General features: G+C 38.7%; 1 protein-coding gene across 2 annotated transcripts in view; it reads right to left on the reverse strand.

Annotated features, from left to right (window-relative positions):
- Window positions 1–20577, reverse strand: part of PREP (prolyl endopeptidase) — a gene marked incomplete at its 5' end in the record, with an annotated part of 103604 nt that overhangs the window by 10039 nt on the left and 72988 nt on the right. For both annotated transcript variants that reach the window (XM_080342544.1, XM_080342543.1), the window contains 2 exons: window positions 1875–1969; window positions 7834–7970. In XM_080342544.1, coding sequence (XP_080198670.1) covers window positions 1875–1969; window positions 7834–7970 — 232 coding nt within the window. The remainder of the gene's footprint in view (window positions 1–1874; window positions 1970–7833; window positions 7971–20577) is intronic.

The following is a 20577-nucleotide window of genomic DNA, read 5'->3' on the forward strand; positions in this document are numbered from 1 at the left end:
TTCCCACCATAGTCCAGGAACCTCCAGGACAATTAATTCTACCCTAAAATAAGTGAGATGAGGTATAATCTGGAGGTGTCTCTTTATCTCCATTTTCCATACTGTGATCCTAGACACCCAGTTTACACTGGATGCTTAACTTCTGTGTTGCAAAAGTTTGGTAAGGTAACCCAGACATTTTAGTCATACAGTTCTTGTAGAACTGAGACCACTCAATTTTTAATTTTTTTTTAGCAAATACACATCATTCTCACATTAACAAGACCATTGAAGAGAGACATACTGTGGCAATCAAAAAGTCTTCAAATGTGTTGCAATAAAGGAGAAATAAATCTTACTCTTTGCTCAAAGTTCTGGTCTGATGTAAGGTTAGAATCCTATCTATACAATTAACCCGAAGTAAACAGACTTTTGTAATTGCTTCTGGAATTAACAAGGAACAGATACATATCTTACTATGTAACTGCAGTAAAAGACTTGGGTCAAAGTTAAGCAGGAAATAGGTGGACCAAAGAAGCATTATAATATTAAAATAAATTTTATTAAAACCTATTACAAACCAATCGGCAAATTAAAATTAATGAAGGATACGTCATCGTTAGCAATAGTATCCTGTATCTGCAAGCATATATAGCTTCTATTTATGAAACTATTACATATTTAACTCAATTGTGAGGAAATGACCCAGACAAAAAGCTACCACAGATGAAATAGTAAACCCAAGATGTAATGATCTAGGAATACCATTTTGTTTGATAAAAAGCTATTATGAATTACTCCCATGGAAAACTGCTGCATAAACACCACTATTTTGGTGCATTTGCCTTGCTGACATCTCCAGCAACTTATTCACCAGATTCTTAGGATGTGGACAACGTGTTATCATTAAATAATGATGGGTACATTACGAAGATGAATAGGTCTTTTTGTCCAGTTTTTTCCTCTGGTGAACAGATGCAGAAAATTGTCAACAATAAAGCAGGCAGACAAAGATAATCAAGGATTAAGACAAGGACTGGACAGGAAAAACATGGAGAGAAATACATCAAAGCTATTAAGAAAGGGGGAAGAGAGATTGACAGTTTTGTAGTGAGTGACTTGGTTTCCCTGCAGCATAAAAGCTTAAAAAAACCCCCAAAAGGTCAAATGCTGCCTACAATAAGTTGGATCCCCTAAGAGAGCGTATAGAGGATGACTGAACTTGTCACTTGCCACTGAACTTGTGGAGCTGATTGTTTATAGATGAACTTCAATCACATTCACTAAATATAAAAAAAGGATCTATTCATAAATTATGCAAAAACAATCTGGAGGAGTTACACTCTGAACCCAAAAGCTCACATCTTCTGTTAGATTCTGCAAACGTGGCTGGTTTGTGGTTAGTTTGTTTGGGTTTTTTTTTTTGTGGGGGGGTGTGTGTGTGTGAGAGAGAGAGAGATACCCAGGGAGTCTAAAGACTGAGTGCTCCTGTCTTGGGGGGCCCATGTGCACCTGCAAATAATGAGAGAAGGATGTGAAAGCAACACAGGTGTCCTACAATACAGACACATTTTCTGGAAAATCAGTTCAAGATAAACAGCTGCATTTTCAAAGCTTAAAGTCTAGGGAACTTGATCTTGCTGCTTAAAAAACCACAATGTTGTGTTTGTGCAAAACTAGTTTTAAGTAGGTTGCAAAAACAAAAAATAACAAAAACCATCAGATAACTCTGGACAACGTACAGATCTAACATATGAGTAAGTAAAAAAAATCATGTTTCTACAGAAATGTAAAAGGCAAAAGGAGATGTGAGTATGGAAGAGGCAATGAAGAGAAAATGTTCTCATTTTTATTGCTGAGTCTGCAGTTTTGTTCATCTACTTGGACTGACTTACCTTTGTGCCATGTCTCGCCATATTCACCACCGCCCCTGATGTTCGCCACTGCTAGAACACCCTCAAGGTGTCGCACGAAAATAAGTCTTGACACACTGAAAAAGCAAAGAGATAGGGGATTGTTTTAAATTTCCACTTTTTATATCCTTACCACTTTTATAAAAATACTTTGACGGAAAGATCTCTCCCAAAATCAATGATGAAATTGAGACCGAAGCCCCGCTTGATGGCAAACCTGAGTAGCCAAGCTTTTTTCAATGGTTATCCATGGAAATTAAACCCTCTGCAGCCTTGGGAGAAGAAGAAACCCATGCCGGTCCATTCTTCCTCCTTTAGTTCTGCACTTTGGGGCCAGTGGTTCTGCCCAGCACAAAACCCCCTTGGGACACATCACCATTTTTTTATCATCTTCAAAGCCTTCAGTGTGGGCCCCAGAGCTATGCAGTACCACTGGAGCCCCATGGCTTTCTGAACTGTTCATCTTCTGTGGGTCTTCTGCTTTGACAGAGGGGAAAGGAAGGCTTAGCCCAAATGAAGAAAGCAGAGAATTAAGACTTAAGATCGGCACTTAATCTTTGTTATTGGCAGGTATTTTCAGCTTCTGCTTAATGTACCTTTTTTGGATCTTTATAAAACTGTGTTTTCAAAGAAAAATGCTATTTCTACCACTGTTTTGTGCCAGAGTCTGTAGTCAAATTCTGGTCAATCCCCTTAGTTATTTTGCACTTGCATTGCTAAATACAAAATAAATAGTAAAAAATAAAATTACAAGTTCTGCCTTCCCTAGTATCTTGAGAACCTGGCTGAAAGCTCAAGTAGCACATTTTTTTAATGTCAAATTGCAGAAGTATCAAAGCTATTGCTATATTTTCAAAAGGGACTGAAGTAACTTAAATTATATTTAACAATTAAGAAGAGAAATAGTTCTCTGATCTTTTGAGACAGTAGCTTAAACATAGCAGAAGCTCTAGATAGCAAACCACACACATGCCAAGGTGACCAGTAAAATATTAAAATTTAATCCCAGTAAATCTTTATTTTTTTCCCCTTTAGTAGGTTTAAATTAATTTGCTTGAAATCTTTGCTTATGCAAGAATCCCCTGCCTGCAGAAATTAATCCTGTTCAACCACAAGAGCAAGGATTGGGCCTTTTTACCTTTAAGTCCCCCTACTGCTTATCAGAAACATCTTGAAAGACAGTAGGTCTAACAGTGTGTTTCATGTGGATGTAGTAACAAAACAGGTAAATTTTTCATACCTCCCAAAGCAATTATCTATATACTGTCACTTGTTCTTGAGAGTAGATACTAAAGATCAAGGAAACAAAAAGAAAAGCAGGAGGATGACTGATATTTCTGTATTTTAATAACCCATCTAAGGGAAAACTTTCCACCTAGGGTGGTTTATCTGTGGCCATCAGATGGCTCAGGAGGCATGAATTACCTCTGCTTCTGTAACATCAGTTCTGAAGTCCATCATTGTGATTTGTATTTTCCTTAGATCGCTGTGACATGCTGATCAAATGCAAGATTGATATTCTACCAGCACACTGTGCAAAGGTCAGAGAGCATTATCCTGTCAAACTCCAGGATGCCAAATTTTGACAGGTTGCTACACAGCTAATTTGGAGCCTGACAGTAGGATGCCTCATGAGATTGTGACTGATTCTTTTCTTCGTCTGTGTCCCAAACGAAATCTACAGAAACTTTTTGGTCTGAACTTATTACATCTCCTAGTAATCAAAGGTAGCAAGTATAGGAATCGCAAGTAAGTTAAGAGTTTGCTACACAAATATGTTGTCTGAGAGTATTTAAAACAAACCTCTGTCCCCATCTGAGGGATCAGCACGTTTAACCAGCAAAGAATCCGTGAGCAATGCAAAACCAAAGTACTGAGAGCATCCTATCCTGTCCACAGACTCCTGTAACAGAGATGGTACCTTGATGATAATTTTTGGAGAGGTCCAAGTGACTTATGGTCTCATAGGATACGCAGTACTCTCATTATAGTCCCCATTTCCACAAGCATACAATTTTTCTGTCACACGGGTCCTCAACGGGATAAAGTCCAGAGTTCGGTAACAATCATTATATTGCCCAAATTATAAGTAAGGTTTAGTATATCTGTGCCCTCTCTCAGCAATACTACTGCGATTTAGGCACTTCAGAAATCATTACCCCATATACTTCAACATATACACCTAATAATGTCACTGCTAACCATTATTAATTAATATTCACTCCAGTATGGTCACTACTAAAGTGAGCCAGGACCTTAACTTGACCAATACTTTGAGGTAGATGTTTCCTAGAGCTTTCAACAAGCTTTCTCAAAGTGACTTTTAAGTTCAAGGAACCAGGCTTTATAAGTATATAGTCAGGACTCATTAACTTTCAAAAAAAGTGAAAATTCCATGTGATCAGACAGCACAAAATTCAAGTTTCACACACAACCCTGCTACTGCCTCCTGTGTTCTTCCAGGTTGATTCTTACTTTCAGATTTGATTTTAAATCAGCTTGGTGTCTGAGTCCCAGCAAACTACCCAGTTGCTCTGGATGCCTATGAAATGTCTTGTTCTGCCCAAGAAGGTCTGGCTTCTTGCTCTTCCCAACAGTCTCTCCAGCCTTTTTCTCATTAGCCCTGTTTTTCCTTTTCCCACGGGAGCAAAGTAAAGAAAAAGAGAAAGGAATGGACAACGGGGTCAGGAAGGAGCCAGCGGAGGGAGGAGAGGATGGTTCCTTCCCTGTAGAGCTCCTTCCTGAACCCATTACTCTTTTCTTAAGAAGCATAACACACAAAATCAGAAAACAGGCATTGGGCTTTTTTTTTCCCCATATAGAACAACACAAGCAGCTGTGCTACCAGGACCAAGAATGCTTTCCCAGAATTACTGATCTGCTGTCAGGTATTACAGCTGACGGCTGCAGCTTTCCTCTTGGGAGAAATGTAAGGTAGCGACGGGGAAAAAATATCCTGTGCCACTGAACCAGCCTGCCTTCCTGGCTTTGGTGCAAGAGGAGGGAGTGGTAACGAAGTAACCAAACCCAGTAAATCCTGGTGGCTGCGGTGTTGCCTGACCTTTCTGTGGGCTTACAGTCCCTCCCTGGACCAATCTCTTGCTTAAACGCTTGGTACAACCTGTCCCTGTAGCAGCGAAATGCAATTTCACAGTCTGCTTCACCATCAGCTGTATTCCAGGATGCATTAGAAATTGCTTCTCCTGTACCCACACGCGCACATACAGAAGAGCAAAGGGAAACACGTTGCTTCCTGCAAGGTAAGTAGCCAAATCTGAGGCATTAGGGGTGGGTTTGCGATGGTGTTGCCCCAGCAGCTCTGCCGAGCCACTGGTGTGAGGTCCATCAGCTTCCACTTGCACTCCCTGTGCAGGCTGTATCACCCACGACACTGCTCCAGTGGGCACCACACTTGAAATACTTCCAAATGCAGCTCCTCAGTCCAGAGTAGCGTATAAAAGATGCATGAGTGCATTAAAAAATAAACTGCCACTGTAACCGACTTCATGACTTTGGCCTATCATTCTCATAGTTGTTTCTGGATCCTCTAACCTGTTGGTTTGTTTCTACTGCTTTCAGTGAAAACTATTTTATTTTCATCTTTTTGTGCTGGAGAAAAAATGAAAAGCAACATCAGTTGCTGAATTAAGCAGAAATAAGCTCCCCAAGCCAGACAGCTGGCTCACATTAATGGGTGTGAAATACCAGTGAGAAAACATTGTATGGGCTTGAAGAAACACAGGACAGAAATAAACCCTTGGAAAGGAGACGATAGAGTGCTTTGTGAAAAGTTTTAAGAGCCTTCAGTTCAAATAAAAAAAAATCAGAAATATTTATCCTGCAACTTTTTGTTTGTTTGTTTCAAGGTAAGCAGGCTACTACTCGTTTGCATTTCCCTAGCTACGTCTCAGCTCAGGATCAGGTGAACTATGTGGCAAGCCTCAGCCTTGACCATCCTGTGGCTGCTTCCTAGCCCTTGTGCCTGTGGTCATCTACCAAAAACTGACTGAATTGTGGTGTTGGGCTGTGGCTGGAGCTGCCTTGGGCCTGGGAACTCCATGTCAAATACTGCAATATATATAGTAACAGGGATGTAGTAAAACATTACTTGAATCTGCTGGGTAAAGGGAGGGCTGGACCTCCTGCCTTTGTGGCATAATTTCTCTATTACAATTTCCTTTCCCTGATCTTGCCTGCCTACCTTTGGAACAGAATTCCTCAACAAGTACTCAATTCTCAGGTCATTAACCATAAAGATACATTTGAAGGCTCTGGTTTTTCTTGTTTCTATTTTAGAAAGAGAAAGGCTGAGAAGGGATGTGTTGATATTACAGGGAGAGAACAAGGGGGGAGGTGTGCCAGTCGTGTTTCATATATGTTGTCAGTGGGATAATGTATTTTGATCTGGAGATGGTTGATCATTCTCTGTGCATTTACTTTTAAGAGACTGTCAGAGATTCATATTCTTATTTTACAAACTGTATAATAAAGGTTTCATAGGGTTCAGGAAGATGCAGGTCACTGCTCCCATCTTCCTCTTTTCTGTCAGCTGCACTCTCCTGCTGCTGTTTGCTGGACTCCTACTTTTGTGGATGGGAGGTGGAAGGAGGCACCATGAGATACCTTCTCCTTTTGCCAGCAGCCAGCTTTTGTCAGCTCTCAGCGTGTGAAATCTTAAATCAATAGATTCATATTATTTACTTTAAAAAAGAAAATATGATAAGTTTTATCACCTTTTTCAGCATCTACAATAAACTGTGATAGATCAATGCTTGAGCCTAATCTAAAAAGGAATTTAAAAACTGTTCTGGTTATATAATTGTGTCTCAAAAACCACAGGAAATTAAAAATGTAGCTTTACAAGGCAGATAAATACCATTCAAATGATCACAGAATACAAGATGGGAAGTTCATTGTTAGACAACGTATTTGCTGGAAAGGACAAGAAGCTGAAAATGCTATTTAGAAATACAATCACAGTGACCTGGAGGAGCAAACACTACAAAGAATTTTTTGAAAGGTGCTGTCTCTAAAGCAAAACTGGTGGCACCTAAACTTAATAGGATGGTTTCATAACAGATAATTTTTGTGTTGGTGAATGGCTTTTTTACTACCTGAAAAACTGCTCTCCAGTCCTTTGCATTTGTTTTCCCCTGCCTCGCCTAGGAGCATTTCTTACATATTACAGACAATGACTGCCTCTTGGTAAGTCTATTCAAATTCCCTTGCTGAGGAAATAAGCCTTTTCTTTAAAGAGATCAATTCAATAAAGCTTATGGCTTCTGAGGGCTACAAATCCTGTTGTGCACACAGCATTTTTGGTTTACAATGCACTGCATATGCAGAGCTTATATCATGTGCATCTCAAGAAAGAATCATCTTTCCTCTTTACTAATTATATAAGAACACAGTAGGATTTTGCTTCTCACGTAATCTTCCCAAAAGCAGAATATGAAAATACAGCTGAATTTTAATTATTACATTGATTTAAACAAATATTTGATTTTCTATAATATTTAGACATAGGTAGTTGTATAAATTGGAAAAAAAGGAAAACTTCCTATGTTATTAGTTCAGTAAAGGGCTCAAATACTTGCTTAATGTGATACGCCCATATGGTTTTCAGTTGAGCTTGGTGACAAAGCAGGAAGAGGTTAAGGTGCAATGCAAAGGGCAGGGCGCCTGCTGTAAACCTCAGGAGAGCACAGCACTCCTCTGCTGTAACAAAGATTTCTTCTGTGACACTGAGCAAAACCCTTGAATTCACAACTAACAAAGCAGACAAATGATGCCTGGACACTGATGGGGAGTCCTCATTTTGCTTCTCAGGGACCTGAAATGAAAGCATTACTCTGTCAGATCCATAGCCCACCCTTCCCTCAGTTTGGGACAGCTATTAATACCAGATATTTCAGAAGAAGGTATAAATTACCCTGCTTACCTGTAGCTTGGTGTAATTGATATGTTGAAGCCTCCATATCCATACAAGAAGGCAGGATGAGAACCATCCAATTTAATTCCTTTCTTGTGAATAATAAACATAGGGATCTTAGTACCATCTTTGCTAGGGTAGAAAACCTAAGACAAGAGAAAAAGAAATCTGAAATACTGTTATTGTTCTGACTCCCCACAACCACTGTTAACAAGAATTGGAGGTGATCACTTCCATGGTGTCCAATGGGTAAAACTTCCTGAGCAATCTGCACCAATTGCACAGGTCAGTCATGTCCATCACCCACTTGGTTACTTATGAGTTCTGGAAGATGTATCAAAATGAGACAATACAAAGGGCAGGACAATATAATTTTAATGTATCTTATTTATCAATTCTACATACAAGGAGATTAAGGAAATGCTACAAAAACAATGCAATTCTCTGCAAGGAAAGACTGGCGGTGTGAAAATGCAGTAACTGCAAGGTTCATCATATAGGAAAGCAGCAAAGACTGACCTGTCAAGAAGAATGAACAGAACTAAATCCAGATTTTCAATCTAAAGTTATGATTTCTTAAAATTTCTCCTTTTACAAATTTAAAATTTTGGACACTCTAGAACAGTGCATAGAGAAGAAAGAAACTCATGGTAGGGTGCTGACTTAGTCAGACCCCACGAAACATTTATCATTTTGGATAGCAGAGAGCTATATTGCTACCAAATAAATATGTAACACTCTGAAGATCTGGTCTCGTACTGCTGAAATCACAGAGAATCCTTTTGTATTGGTTGATGCAGCAGTCTTTGCTTGTGAAAACATAACCACAAGCAGAAGGCCAAAGATATTCAAATAAGTCACAGTATTTTGGTTTTAGTATTAATATATTGGCATTAACAACATTTCTCAATGGAGTGACTCCACGCACGAGATTCAAGCCTAAAGAGTGAAGTCTGAATAGCTGAAGACACCATTCCTTACTAAGCCGTGTGAAAACAGCAAAAAGCTGACTACTCAACACCTGTACATACGGCATGGATTCACCAAAGCAAATCTCCGCCCAGCAACAGTGGACTAAGTACTGGCCAGGTTGTCTCAACGACAACTTCACCTCATCGGGGTGGTAACCTAAGCCCTGACAGAAACTTTCATAGCACTTGGTGCATTTTCAGGCATTACCTACCAGCTGGAATCAGGAAACCTAATGCTGCAGAACCCCCAAACCCACTCAGCAAGACAAGGGAGCCACTCCATGGCCTTCAGGACACCGGCCCTCAAAACACCGAGTACCCATGAAGCATACATGTTTTTCTATTACTGTCACAGCACTGTGTGAACTTAAAAGCTAGTATCCGTTGTTTTGATACATGTATCTGCCTGCACGCTCTAACTCAGGATCCAGCATATCTTATTTTGCCAGTCAAGCAAAACACGTGGGTGTGAATGCAGTTTACTGCTTGTTGAAAAATTCTATTAATAGTTGACTCCTTTTCATTGCTTTGGTTCTAGCATCAGTATTTGCAGCTTCTAGTCTAATTAGAACAAAGAAGAAATAAATGAAGAACACATTCTTGTAATTTTGTTGCATTTTTACAACCTCTCTGCTTTTAAAGGAAATAGACATACCACGCTTTATAAAGCACATGATCAACAGGATCTATTTTTATAACACATGAACCCCAACTGTAATATGAACCCATCCAACACATTTATTCTGAGCATTGCCTGTAATATGAAACATGTAAATCCACACGGCATGTTGAAAACAAAATAATCACATTTAATTTTTGTTTAATCATTGCTAAGGAAACGTGAGAAATTTCAAAAGAAACCACATCTATCTCCAAAGGCTTCATCAAAACCTGTAGACATATTCCAGATAAAATTCAGTATTTCACAGTTCCCAGCAGACAGAAAAAATCAGACCAAAACTCTGAGGGCATTTTTACACAGATGAAATCACTGCTTCCAACTACTGCCACAACCATACCTTTACTGATCAAGTTCTCGTCAGAACTCACTGCAGTAGAATACAAAGGATTTTCATTTTAAGTATTTAGCTGAACACTATAAATAAATAAAGTATTTGATGGGCAGGAGAACTGCTGAGGCTGGTGATGAAGAGTTCCAAAGAGACTCCTCTCTAAAATGCCATCTGTCAACTCCAGTTGTTGCTGGCAATTCACACGAAGCCCGGCCCTCCTGTGTGTCCAGCAACTCACGGATGTGGGCCAGTCCTTTCCTGATGATTAAAGGATGCCACTAAATTTACTGCCTCTTTCTGAACAAGGGTTTTTTTTTTTTTCAAAAACAACCCTCTGAAAACTGACTTCAGTAGGACTTTTATCATCATCAGTTAAGATTAAATAATGTACCATTAAATGAAAATTCAACAAAAAAAAGAGATGCATGTCAAGGTGACATCTGCGATTCAAGAGTTTCCACTCCTAATGATTACCTTTCCTTCCAAGATGAACAAACAGAAGGGGGGTAGAAATCAATTCAGTCAGACACTGAGATATGAGAAGCTATTTAAGCTTCTCCAAAAAAACTATTTTCAACAACTGATTCAATCTCACCTTTAAATTAGGTGTTATCTCTGAAGCAAGTCCAATGGTTTATTCATGCAACCAATAAAGGGATGTGCCTCTATCTCAAAGATTAAGGTGAACTAGAGAGGGCAAGCCCTAAAAAGAAGAATTTCCCAAGATGCTATTTAATGCCTAATTTTAGAAGCTGTCAGCTTTTACAGGCGTAAATGCTCATAAAAGGGTACCACCGTTTTCTGCTTTATCACAGACAGGAGTGATCCACTTGTACTGGTCACATTATAGCACTCATTGCTCATATATTTTCAAATAAAAACTCATGTCACGAGCACCTATAAGGCCAAATCAGCAAAGTGATTTTGGAGAGAAAAGGATGGAGAACAGTGCTTCAGACATACCATCATGAATGCTGAAACTCACCATTCAAGGAGGGACACGCTAAAAATAAATATTTTCAGCCTCTAGGAATGCACCAGTGATGCCGTGTGGTTGACAGGGCACTCCTGCCACATGTAAACCCCCACTCTATTCCAGGAGCATACGCTGGAGCAGTACAGTGGCCCCAAATTTAGTTATAGCTGACCTGGGCTCACACTAATGTCCCTGTCACACAGCAGAAGGGCCTCAGTGCCAGACAGAACCACTTTCAATTCAGATGCCAGAACCTGAGGTATAAATTTATAGCCCCTATTCTTCTTCTTATGACTCAGGGAAGATACAATGCTGTTCTCACAATTACTCATTACTATAAAATAACTGAAGATTAAGCTGTATAAACCACACGAACAACTATCTCAGTCATTTTCCTCTAGTGCATACATAAATATTTACAGAATGGTGTGGGCTGTTGGTGTTTTTGTTTGTTTTTGTTTTTTGTTGTTTTTTTTTTTTTTAACTTAGCACTTGAAAGCAATTTACGCTGCGTTTTCACATGTTTTACTTCCAAGACAGTTTACGGAGTAAATTTTACAAGTAACTACAGTTAACAGCTGTGTGATAGGATTTGTAAATTGACTTAGTAGTTAAGTAGGATCAAAAAGGTCTGTACATTCACTCCTGGGGAAGTCTTTGTCCTCCTAATTATTATTTGCCTTAAATGTGCAGTATTTATGTTAGGTGAATCTTCACTCAAGGAGGAGGGGAACAATCAGCCAGCATTGTAGACTCAGACCTAAATTCAGAAAGACTCCGAGTTTATCCACTTCTGCCTCCGCAGGTACCAGAAGCATCTTCTCCATCTCAAGTCACCAGGAGGCAAAACTAAGAATTTTAGCTTTTGAAAAACTAAGAGGATTTGAATGAGAGAAGCTGAAGACAAAGTTTTTCTTTAATTTGTCTACAGAGATAACAAAGCCAGACGTCGAGACCTACACATGGAGATAAAAATAGTTTTGGCAATCATCCACTACACACTTGTGAGTAAATATGAAATCAGTATATTTGAATACTAAAGTGATACAATCATCACAATAAAGAAATAAAACTAATCTGCCTGAGTACTCACATTGTGCCACATAACTAAAAATATCTAAACAACTGAAACTGAATAGAAACTTATATTTTTAAAAATTAAAAAACTCAGCAATTTGTGAGTATTCTGTTTCACTTTTTTGGTCCCTTTCAGAAATGTTTTCTGTTTATATAATGGAGAGGCGTATGGAATTACCTTTGTTCAAGGGAAAAAGTGTACGTACACCTGAAATCATCTTACTTCCACAAAACTAAAAATCCTTCTAAACAATAACTCACTCCAAACTTGCACAGATTTAAAACGAACCTTATAAAGCTAAGATTCAACACAGGTTTTGAAATACTGCTGTAAAACTCAGAATAAAAATAATCTTATCCAAACAAGTCTAACGCATATATTTTAAGCTGTGAACAATATCTGAATGTCTAGAAACCTTTTATAATTTTTTGACTTGTTAATTAATGACAAAGAGAATTAAAATCCAATTAAAAAGTCATTAGTTTGGCTTTTCAAACAGAATTATTTCCTGTAGACAATGCAGGAACTTTACATATGAAAAGCAACTTTGACTTTTGGGACTTGAAAACATGCCCTAAGTCACAGTAGGCTAATTATTCTTAGAAAGCCACTACTGATTCTAAAAATGTCTCTCTCAGCCTCTCTTTCAAGATTAGGTACTACATACCAGAGATAGCAATTTTTTCCATGTCTTCTTGCGCATGATCAAAACCAGGTAAAAGTTACATTTGTCATTAGATTGACATCCATTGTGCAGAATGACAAAGAATTTTAGAAAGAGCAACTAAAAAGGTACATGAATCATGCTGGAATGCTCCTTATTAAAATCTGCGTTCAATAATTTAGGTTTAATAACACCAAGACAATGCCTTCAAAATGACTTTTGTTCTAATGTCTTCTAGTTTAGTTTTACTGAGATAATTCCTTTTCATTTGGAACAAATAGAGGATGTAGCAGTTTTGTGAAATTTAGCAGTTGTCTTCTGCTTCTAGATAAGAGCAGTTGGCCTGACACAGGCTGCAGTGATTCCACTCATGGCCACCACACAGCTCCAGGCAGTGCTGGCAAAGAGCAACGTCCTGCTCTATCCCAGTAGATGCAGGTAGGAGCAAAGCAGGCACGGTTGGGTTAGGCAGCCAATCAAAGGGAATAATTACTTCACTTTTTATTTCTTGGAACTGTGTTTCAAGCATCCAGTTTCATATACAGTATTTCCTTCATTAAGTGTGACATGAAGATTTTTCATCATATTTATACCAATATGTGTGTTTTGAGATTTGGGGGAAAAAAGCATAAGGAATTAATAGTAAATCACGTAACATAACTCATGTTTTCCCAAACATCACAAATGCTTTGTGAAAGACTCACCAGTTTAAAAATGCCACACAACTATATTTGAAAAATGACTGGAAGAGTAAACTTAAGGGAGCGGTCCCTGGAGAAAGTTTTCTTGCACAGATGGTGGCTTCAGTGTGTTCAAACCTATATTTAGGTACAGAGATAGTGCCACCTGGGGCTGAACAAAGCCACACAGCAACACCCCCCACTGACAGGTCCTAAGAACTGCCACTCAGAGCTTCAGGAAGGCAAGTGACAAAGCCCCTGCCTTCACACCAACAAGTCTGAACACTTCAGCATTGCCTGGTGGGGAGAAATCATCTCCGTGAGATGTCAGCGCAGAGATTGCATTGATTCAAAGAGAATCATGCGTTGCCTGGTGCACCACCTCCCCATAGCCCATTCGATCCCTCATCACCTCTGACCTTACATAAAACTCGATACTAGTCTGAGGTTAAAGACGATATGGCACATCACAAGCAAAATGCCTTATCTGTTGCAGCAGTGGCATGGACCCAAGCACAAGACCACCAGTGGCCCCACAGACAACTCTGGCAGCCAGCCAATGGCCACCTGTAAGAGCAGCTCTTACTATACACAAGGTTCACCAGAAGTCAGGAGAAGTAACAGAGAACTACTACAAATACGTAGCAAACCCACCGAATTCCAAGGTGTCCTTTCTTCAGAGAGAAATCCTCATCAATCTTTTTTAAGCTTCTTAAATTAGCTTCAAAGCAATTTTGTGTGAGTTGCAAAGCTTACTTAATACAGAAATGGAGAGGGGGCAAGGTAACTCAGGACAGTAAAAATTCACACAGGTAAAACCCAGGAAGAAGAAAACCCACTAAAGACATTTGCAAAAGCACTACCAATCAAAAACCTTTTCAAAGAAATTGTTTTGCCACCCACCCATGGGGACAAAAAGCAGCCTCATGCTGACAGAGGCGAAGTGCCAGGAGATGGTCATTTAAAAGAAATGCCTCCTTAGCAAGTTCAGCTGCCCATCTGCAAATGACTGCAGGGAGGTATCTCACAGGGGGGTGGGAGGAGGGAGGGGAAGGCAGCAGAAAAATAAACCTGAAAGTTCCGAAATCCTGCAGGACCAGGATGGCAGAAATTGCTTTTAAATCACACTTTTCTAGATGCGTGAAAAGGCACCATTAACCTCACACAAAGCTTTAGTGGTAAATCCAGTGAGATCCAGTGAGACCCCTCTACTCCCCTTTTGCAACCTGAAAGACTTATTTGTCTCTTCTCTAAATGTTTATCCTCAGCCCCTTTCAGTGTGATCTCAGAGCTTCCTGCAGCAGAATAATTAGCATCTGCTGCATAGTTAGTCCTTTTCTTTCATCAACATGCCTTAAAGAAAACTTAGTGTACAGTGTAGAGACAGATATTGGATAGATAACATCTACTGTTTGAGTTAAATATACATTGCAGTCATATTAAACGGAGAAATGTCCCAAGGGCTTTTGTAAGTCACAGTCTCGTTCTTGAATTACCTCTATTTTTACGTGTTCAAGAAACATTACTGTGAAGTAGTATGAGATAAGCAAATGGCTGTCTCAATGGAAGTGGCACACTTATAAATAAAAGCGTAAGTAACAGCTGCTGGCTAGTGCAATTTCTTTCATTAAATCAAGCTTTACTTCACTGAGAAAACTGCTCTGACAGGAGACAACTCACTAGAATAGTGTGTAGGCATTGGAAAGTAAACACCACTCATCTTCACCATGCTGGAAAACAGTTCAAATTGTAATGAGAAACACTATATGAATTAAAATGTAGAGGTACCTTAACATGGAGTAAGCAAAGAGGAGAACTTACTTTATGAAAACTATTCCACAATAACTATTCTTATTTATGGTTTTATGCTGTGGTAGGTGCACAGATCTAATTTGACATGCTAAGAAAGAGCAATCACTTCAATAGTAATCGGCTAATTCAGCTTTTCTGTTTCTGACTCCATTTTGTTCAAAATTTGTTTGGTTATCTCGATATAGCCCTGCTGCTGAGCTTTCATGAGCTTCAAAGAGATGACACAATCCCTATTGTTTCTTCTCCCTGGGGCAGGGGCATCGATACTGTTCAGGGTGCTCCAGTTTCACCTGTAAACCAGTATCCAAAAATTATTGCACAGAACAAATTCAATCTTGACACTGGTGATGTCAAGTGCCCATCCTGTGTCAAAGCCCCAAGAGGACCCACATATTCCACTTCACAATGTCAAGACACTTTATTTATGACTTTCAATAGCTAGACAATTTCAGAGCACTGTGCTCTCTCTTCCTTAGAGAATCATATAATGTTTATAGATGTCAAGTTGCCTATCCAAAACCAAAGGCACTATAAATCACAAAAAACCTACAAAAATTCTGCATGTGGCTAGTAAAATACTGAAAAAAATAGCTGATGCTCTTCATTCCCACTTTTTGGTTTGAAAAGAAACAGATCATTTACACTGGACAATGTATCTTTCAAAATCAGACTAAGATCACTTATCCTGTGAATATTTATTATGAAGAACTTACTGAAATAAGTAGGTCACTTGAAAGTATTGTGAAGCACTTCCATGTGCAGTTTCTCACTCAAATTATAGCTACAAATATATTAAGCTTGAATTTGTGCCTCTACATGATTTAAAAAAAAAACCAACCAAAATTGCAGCAGAAGAAAAAAAAATCCCTTGAAAATGGTCAAGAATAAACTAAAGTCCTAGAAAACATTTGGAGTACTAGTACAGAAGAAAATAATTGTAAGAATCAGACACTATTGATTCAACAATTGTGTCTTGGTGACCGCATCTTTGCTGTGGAGACAGTACTTCAGGCTCATCTATTGTTTTCAGATTTGCAGTTCTCATTGCATAATGAAGAGAAATCACTCAGTGAGTAGAACGAAGTAAAAGAGAACAATACTTCGGGAAAAAATTAAACCAAAATGAGCGTAAAGCAACCCAGCAAAAATTTCACTTCACAGCGTAATTCCCAGGCAGATGTCATAACAAAGACTTTGAGGTACTTCATTAACAGGAACACCAAGAAGTGTGCTGATGCATCCCTGTAAAACCATTGGAATAAGGAGGAGAAAAATAAACAACAAAAGAGTAATGCCTCTTTTTTTTTTGTTTTAAAGCCATAACACTAAGGACAACTTGCAGCAAGCTTTTCTCTCTTGGACAAAACGTGAACAAGACAGCAAAATTCAACAAATTTAGATCAGTCATAAGGAATTCAACTCCTGCTACTAATCACCTACTAATAAATCAACAGATTGCATGTCTAATGACGTCAAACCAGGTTCAATAAGTACCAGCAGTTAAAAAAACACCAGTAAGTAGAAGGGAAAAGTCAGGGATGTTTCTAACTGTAAATGATTCACTGATTTTAGGCATTCTACCATTATGCTTTGGAGCTTTTCTGCATCTTGTCTATTTTTAGCCATTAGCAGTGATCACTGTGCACTATTACTTTCAAATATAATTGACAAATTAGTTGAAAAGCAAGCAGTGCAGAGAACTGTCGGGGAGAATTTATGTATTGATTTTTCCCTGTCTGTGAGAATAGCAAGCCAGAACAAAGGAAATAATCTATTTCTTTATATCATGCATCTACACAGTTGAAAAACTAGTTACTATGAATAATGATATTTCTAGGAGGCTTGTCCCGTAAGTTTCCTGGGAGATGTCTCAAGGACAGAGCAGAAATAATTAACCTAAGCAAAGATGATTTTCTATCAGTACCTCTGGGCAGCATTGATAAAATCAAATCAACTGCTAAATGAAGATGCAAACTGGATTACCCTTAATAAAATGGCACACTGATGAATTTGTACTGGATCATAAGCAGACAAAAGCCCACAGAAAAAAACTCACATAGTGACTAAACTGTTTCTAGGTAGAAAGTGAACTGCTACCTTCCTTCCTTCCTTCGAAAAAATATTCTTTCAGAATGCCTGAAGATTTTGTAATTTTTAAATTTTTACCACTTCTGATCTTATACTGAGGGAAGATAAGAGAGAAGTCTCCTGAATGATCCCACTCATGTCTCACTTACATGGGTTCCCAACTACATCTCTGTATACTTATGGAAGCGCTTCGTGTTTAATTTGTCCTATCTCTTCACCAGTGAATGACAACTTAAGAAAAAACGACCCACCAAATCTGTCTAGATAAAAAGCCACTGAATAAAAGGTGTTTTTATCTCTGCCTTACCCATTATTAGCATATTTTTTTTCCCGTTTGGTATAAATGGAGACAAAGCTGTTGAAAGTGTCCAGCAACACCAACATATTATTAAGAGGTGTGATTGTGCTGTAGAACACTGATAAGAGAGGTTCTCCAAACCCTCCTCATTTCTATTTAGTAAAAATTTTCTCAGTATAAACGAAACTAGTCATAACTCTTATATAATCATCTTTGTTAATAAGCATCCTTTTCTAAGGTAATCACATTCACAGTGAAAGCAAGAGTCACAGCTTTATTTTACAAGATATGTTATCATTTGCTTCCCCTTTTTCCTTTAAATTGCAGAGTCTGCTCCAAGCAGTGGCCAAACAGCCTCATTTACCTTGCAGAGGCTCCTGGGTTATGAAAGTTCAACTGAGTTACACTATGTCTGAATCAAGTCTCTGTAACATCTCACCAACATTCAAAATTGCTGTTTTCCACTTTCAACTCTATTAATGTGTTTTCCACCATGGTGATGAATGTTAATTAACAACAACAACATTCTAATCTACCAAGCAGTTTTGGCCCTGGGTGAAGACAGAAAGTAGAATTTTACTGGGCTGCGGTGATAAATACATGTATCTATCAGACATTTATCTGCATTTTTCATTAGTTTTAAATATTACCAATTCTAATATTGTTTTGTCTCCTGTATGTAGTAAATGCGCAGGTATAACTATTAATCTTCCAAAACATATTTTATTTCTCTGTCCTGTTTTCAAGCCATGGTTGGTAAGGGCCTTGCAATGGCCTGCATTTTTTTGCTATCCAGCACACTGGTGGATGCAGTCCATGACTACCACTCTCATGTGCTGCGATAACACAAGTGAATAAAGGAGTAACAACCTTCTATTTTGTTCTCTACAGGCTGCTGTACTACCTTAAACCTCCTTATATCAGTTGTATGCCAACCCTAATAAATGACTGCATAAACTAGTTACCAACTTGTGTGTGCTTGGAGGCCTGCAGCCCTGAAACATCAGCCTCTCAGCTCTGCCAGAGCCATTTCTATTCTGAAAACACCCCAGTGCCCTGATAACCTACAGGGACACCACTCAGAATAAGAGATGCATCCACTGTGAAGTATTTAAATGGAATATGGAGCTGTGGGGAAGCTTATTTGCTAACAAGAAACACTGAGACACTACAGAAAAGAGGGGACAAGGGAGTGCATTTTGGAAGCAGAAACAGACAGAAAGCAAAACTACCTGAAAATGCAAAACGCAATCCAGTAATGCCAGAAATGCAACGTACTATACGGGATAAGAAAACAACTGACAAAAAAAACCCCAAAACAACAGAAAAGTATCTTGGATTTACAGTACACGCCAAACTGAACTTGAGCAAACAATTAATTGTTAGCAAAAAAGCAAACTCTGTACTGGGAGATAAAAGCCAAAGTCTCACCCTCAAGACATATGAAATAATGCTTTCTGCGTATTAAACTTTTGCAAAGCCTCAGCTGGAGCACTGTGCTCACTTTAAACCATGGCACATCATGTGCTGCTCCTCTAAAGAGATTCTGGGGAAAGAAAGAAGACTAAAAAGAGGCACAGAAAATACAACCTGCTAGAAAAACTGAATAAGGTACAGCTTGTTGGGTTTTTTTTTAAGTTTTAAAAAAAATGCAGGGACACATGATGAGTGTCTCCAAATGTGCAGAAGTTTGCTGTAACTAGAAAGAGAATTACCTGTCCTTCATGTCTGTGAAGGACACAAGCAATACATTTCAACTGCGGCAAGGGAATTTAGGTGAGACCTTGTGGCAGAAACCCTGCTCTCTGCCTTCCTGCAAAAGCTTTTTAACAGTAAATACAGTGAGACACTGGGACAGATTACCTAGAGAGACTGAAAGCTTTTAAGCGCAAGTCAGAAAAAACCCAGTCATGGGTAGTAGCAGCAGAACTGACCTGCCACAGAGGCCAGGACAGATCTGCATGCTCAAGCCTTTGTAGCCATGATGGCCAGCTCAAGGACGTGGGTACCTGACCATTTTGTCACCACCTCCAACCATATTTAGGCACTGCAGCTCTTCCCTTCCCCAGTTTTTATGTCCCTTGGTTATTACAGCACCTCTGCCACAGATTTTTCTGTTCAAAACTGCAACATCACCTGCTGGGCAGTAACAAACAGCTGGTTCCTTTCGTCTTGCAGGAAAAGTCAGAATCCTGCCTCTTGGACTGCAATACATGAGAAGATCTTTTGAGATTGTTTTTACCCATGTTTTATATGCTTTCAAGAAGAGAGGCTTCAAAAGTAGAAGTGGAGAAGACAAAGGGACTAAAAGAGGACAAGTGCCTCCCTTCTCCCTGACTTCTACCTTTCACAAAAATATGATTGTTCAGGAGATGTGAAGGCCATCCAGAGAGTCCACATATATCAGAGGATCTACAGGAACAACTGGTGAGAATAGAGATACATTAAAAAAAATCTACCACTCTCATTGAGAATTTGTACTAGTTAAATTTCAGAAAAAGGTTTAAATTTGTAAATATTAAAAATGTAAATGTTAAAATCAAACCCAAAATCTTTTAAAAACCTGCCCATGTATATCCTGCAGATGTGTGAACACCATAAACAAAGTGCACAATATTTTATTCCCAAGCAGCATGAGCTTCACTGACAAGTAAACAACTATAATTACTATTGTTCTGCAAATCTGCTTGAATTTAAAAACTACCCTATGTCAGACATACATATATACCCCGTTTCCCCCAAAATAAGACAGGGTCTTATATTAATTTTTTACATGTATAGCTGCCTGGACACTATTTAAATTGACTTTTAAAATGATCTGTAACTAGAACTTATTTTTGAAGTAGGGCTTATATTTTGAGCACATTCAAAAAGCCTGAAAAATCATGCCATGGCTTATTTTCTGGGAAGGTCTTATTTTCGGGGAAACAGGGTACCTGTGTATATAACTCTACAAAAATATAAGTCCAATTCTTTGGAAACCTAATGACTAATGAACAGCTTTACATGGCACTGCCAGTGCAATACCGAAAAAGATGAGCAGAACAGTCTGGTTTTCTTGGTAAAGGAATTCAGTGCATCTCCCTGCTAGACCAATGGCTTGAATGCTGGACCACACCAGTGGTGACTGACAAATGCAATAATTTAATGATCTTCTGCCAGCTGTTTGAATA

The sequence above is a fragment of the Nesoenas mayeri genome, assembly GCF_963082525.1.
Source record: "Nesoenas mayeri genome assembly, chromosome: 3".
NCBI lineage: Eukaryota > Metazoa > Chordata > Aves > Columbiformes > Columbidae > Nesoenas > Nesoenas mayeri.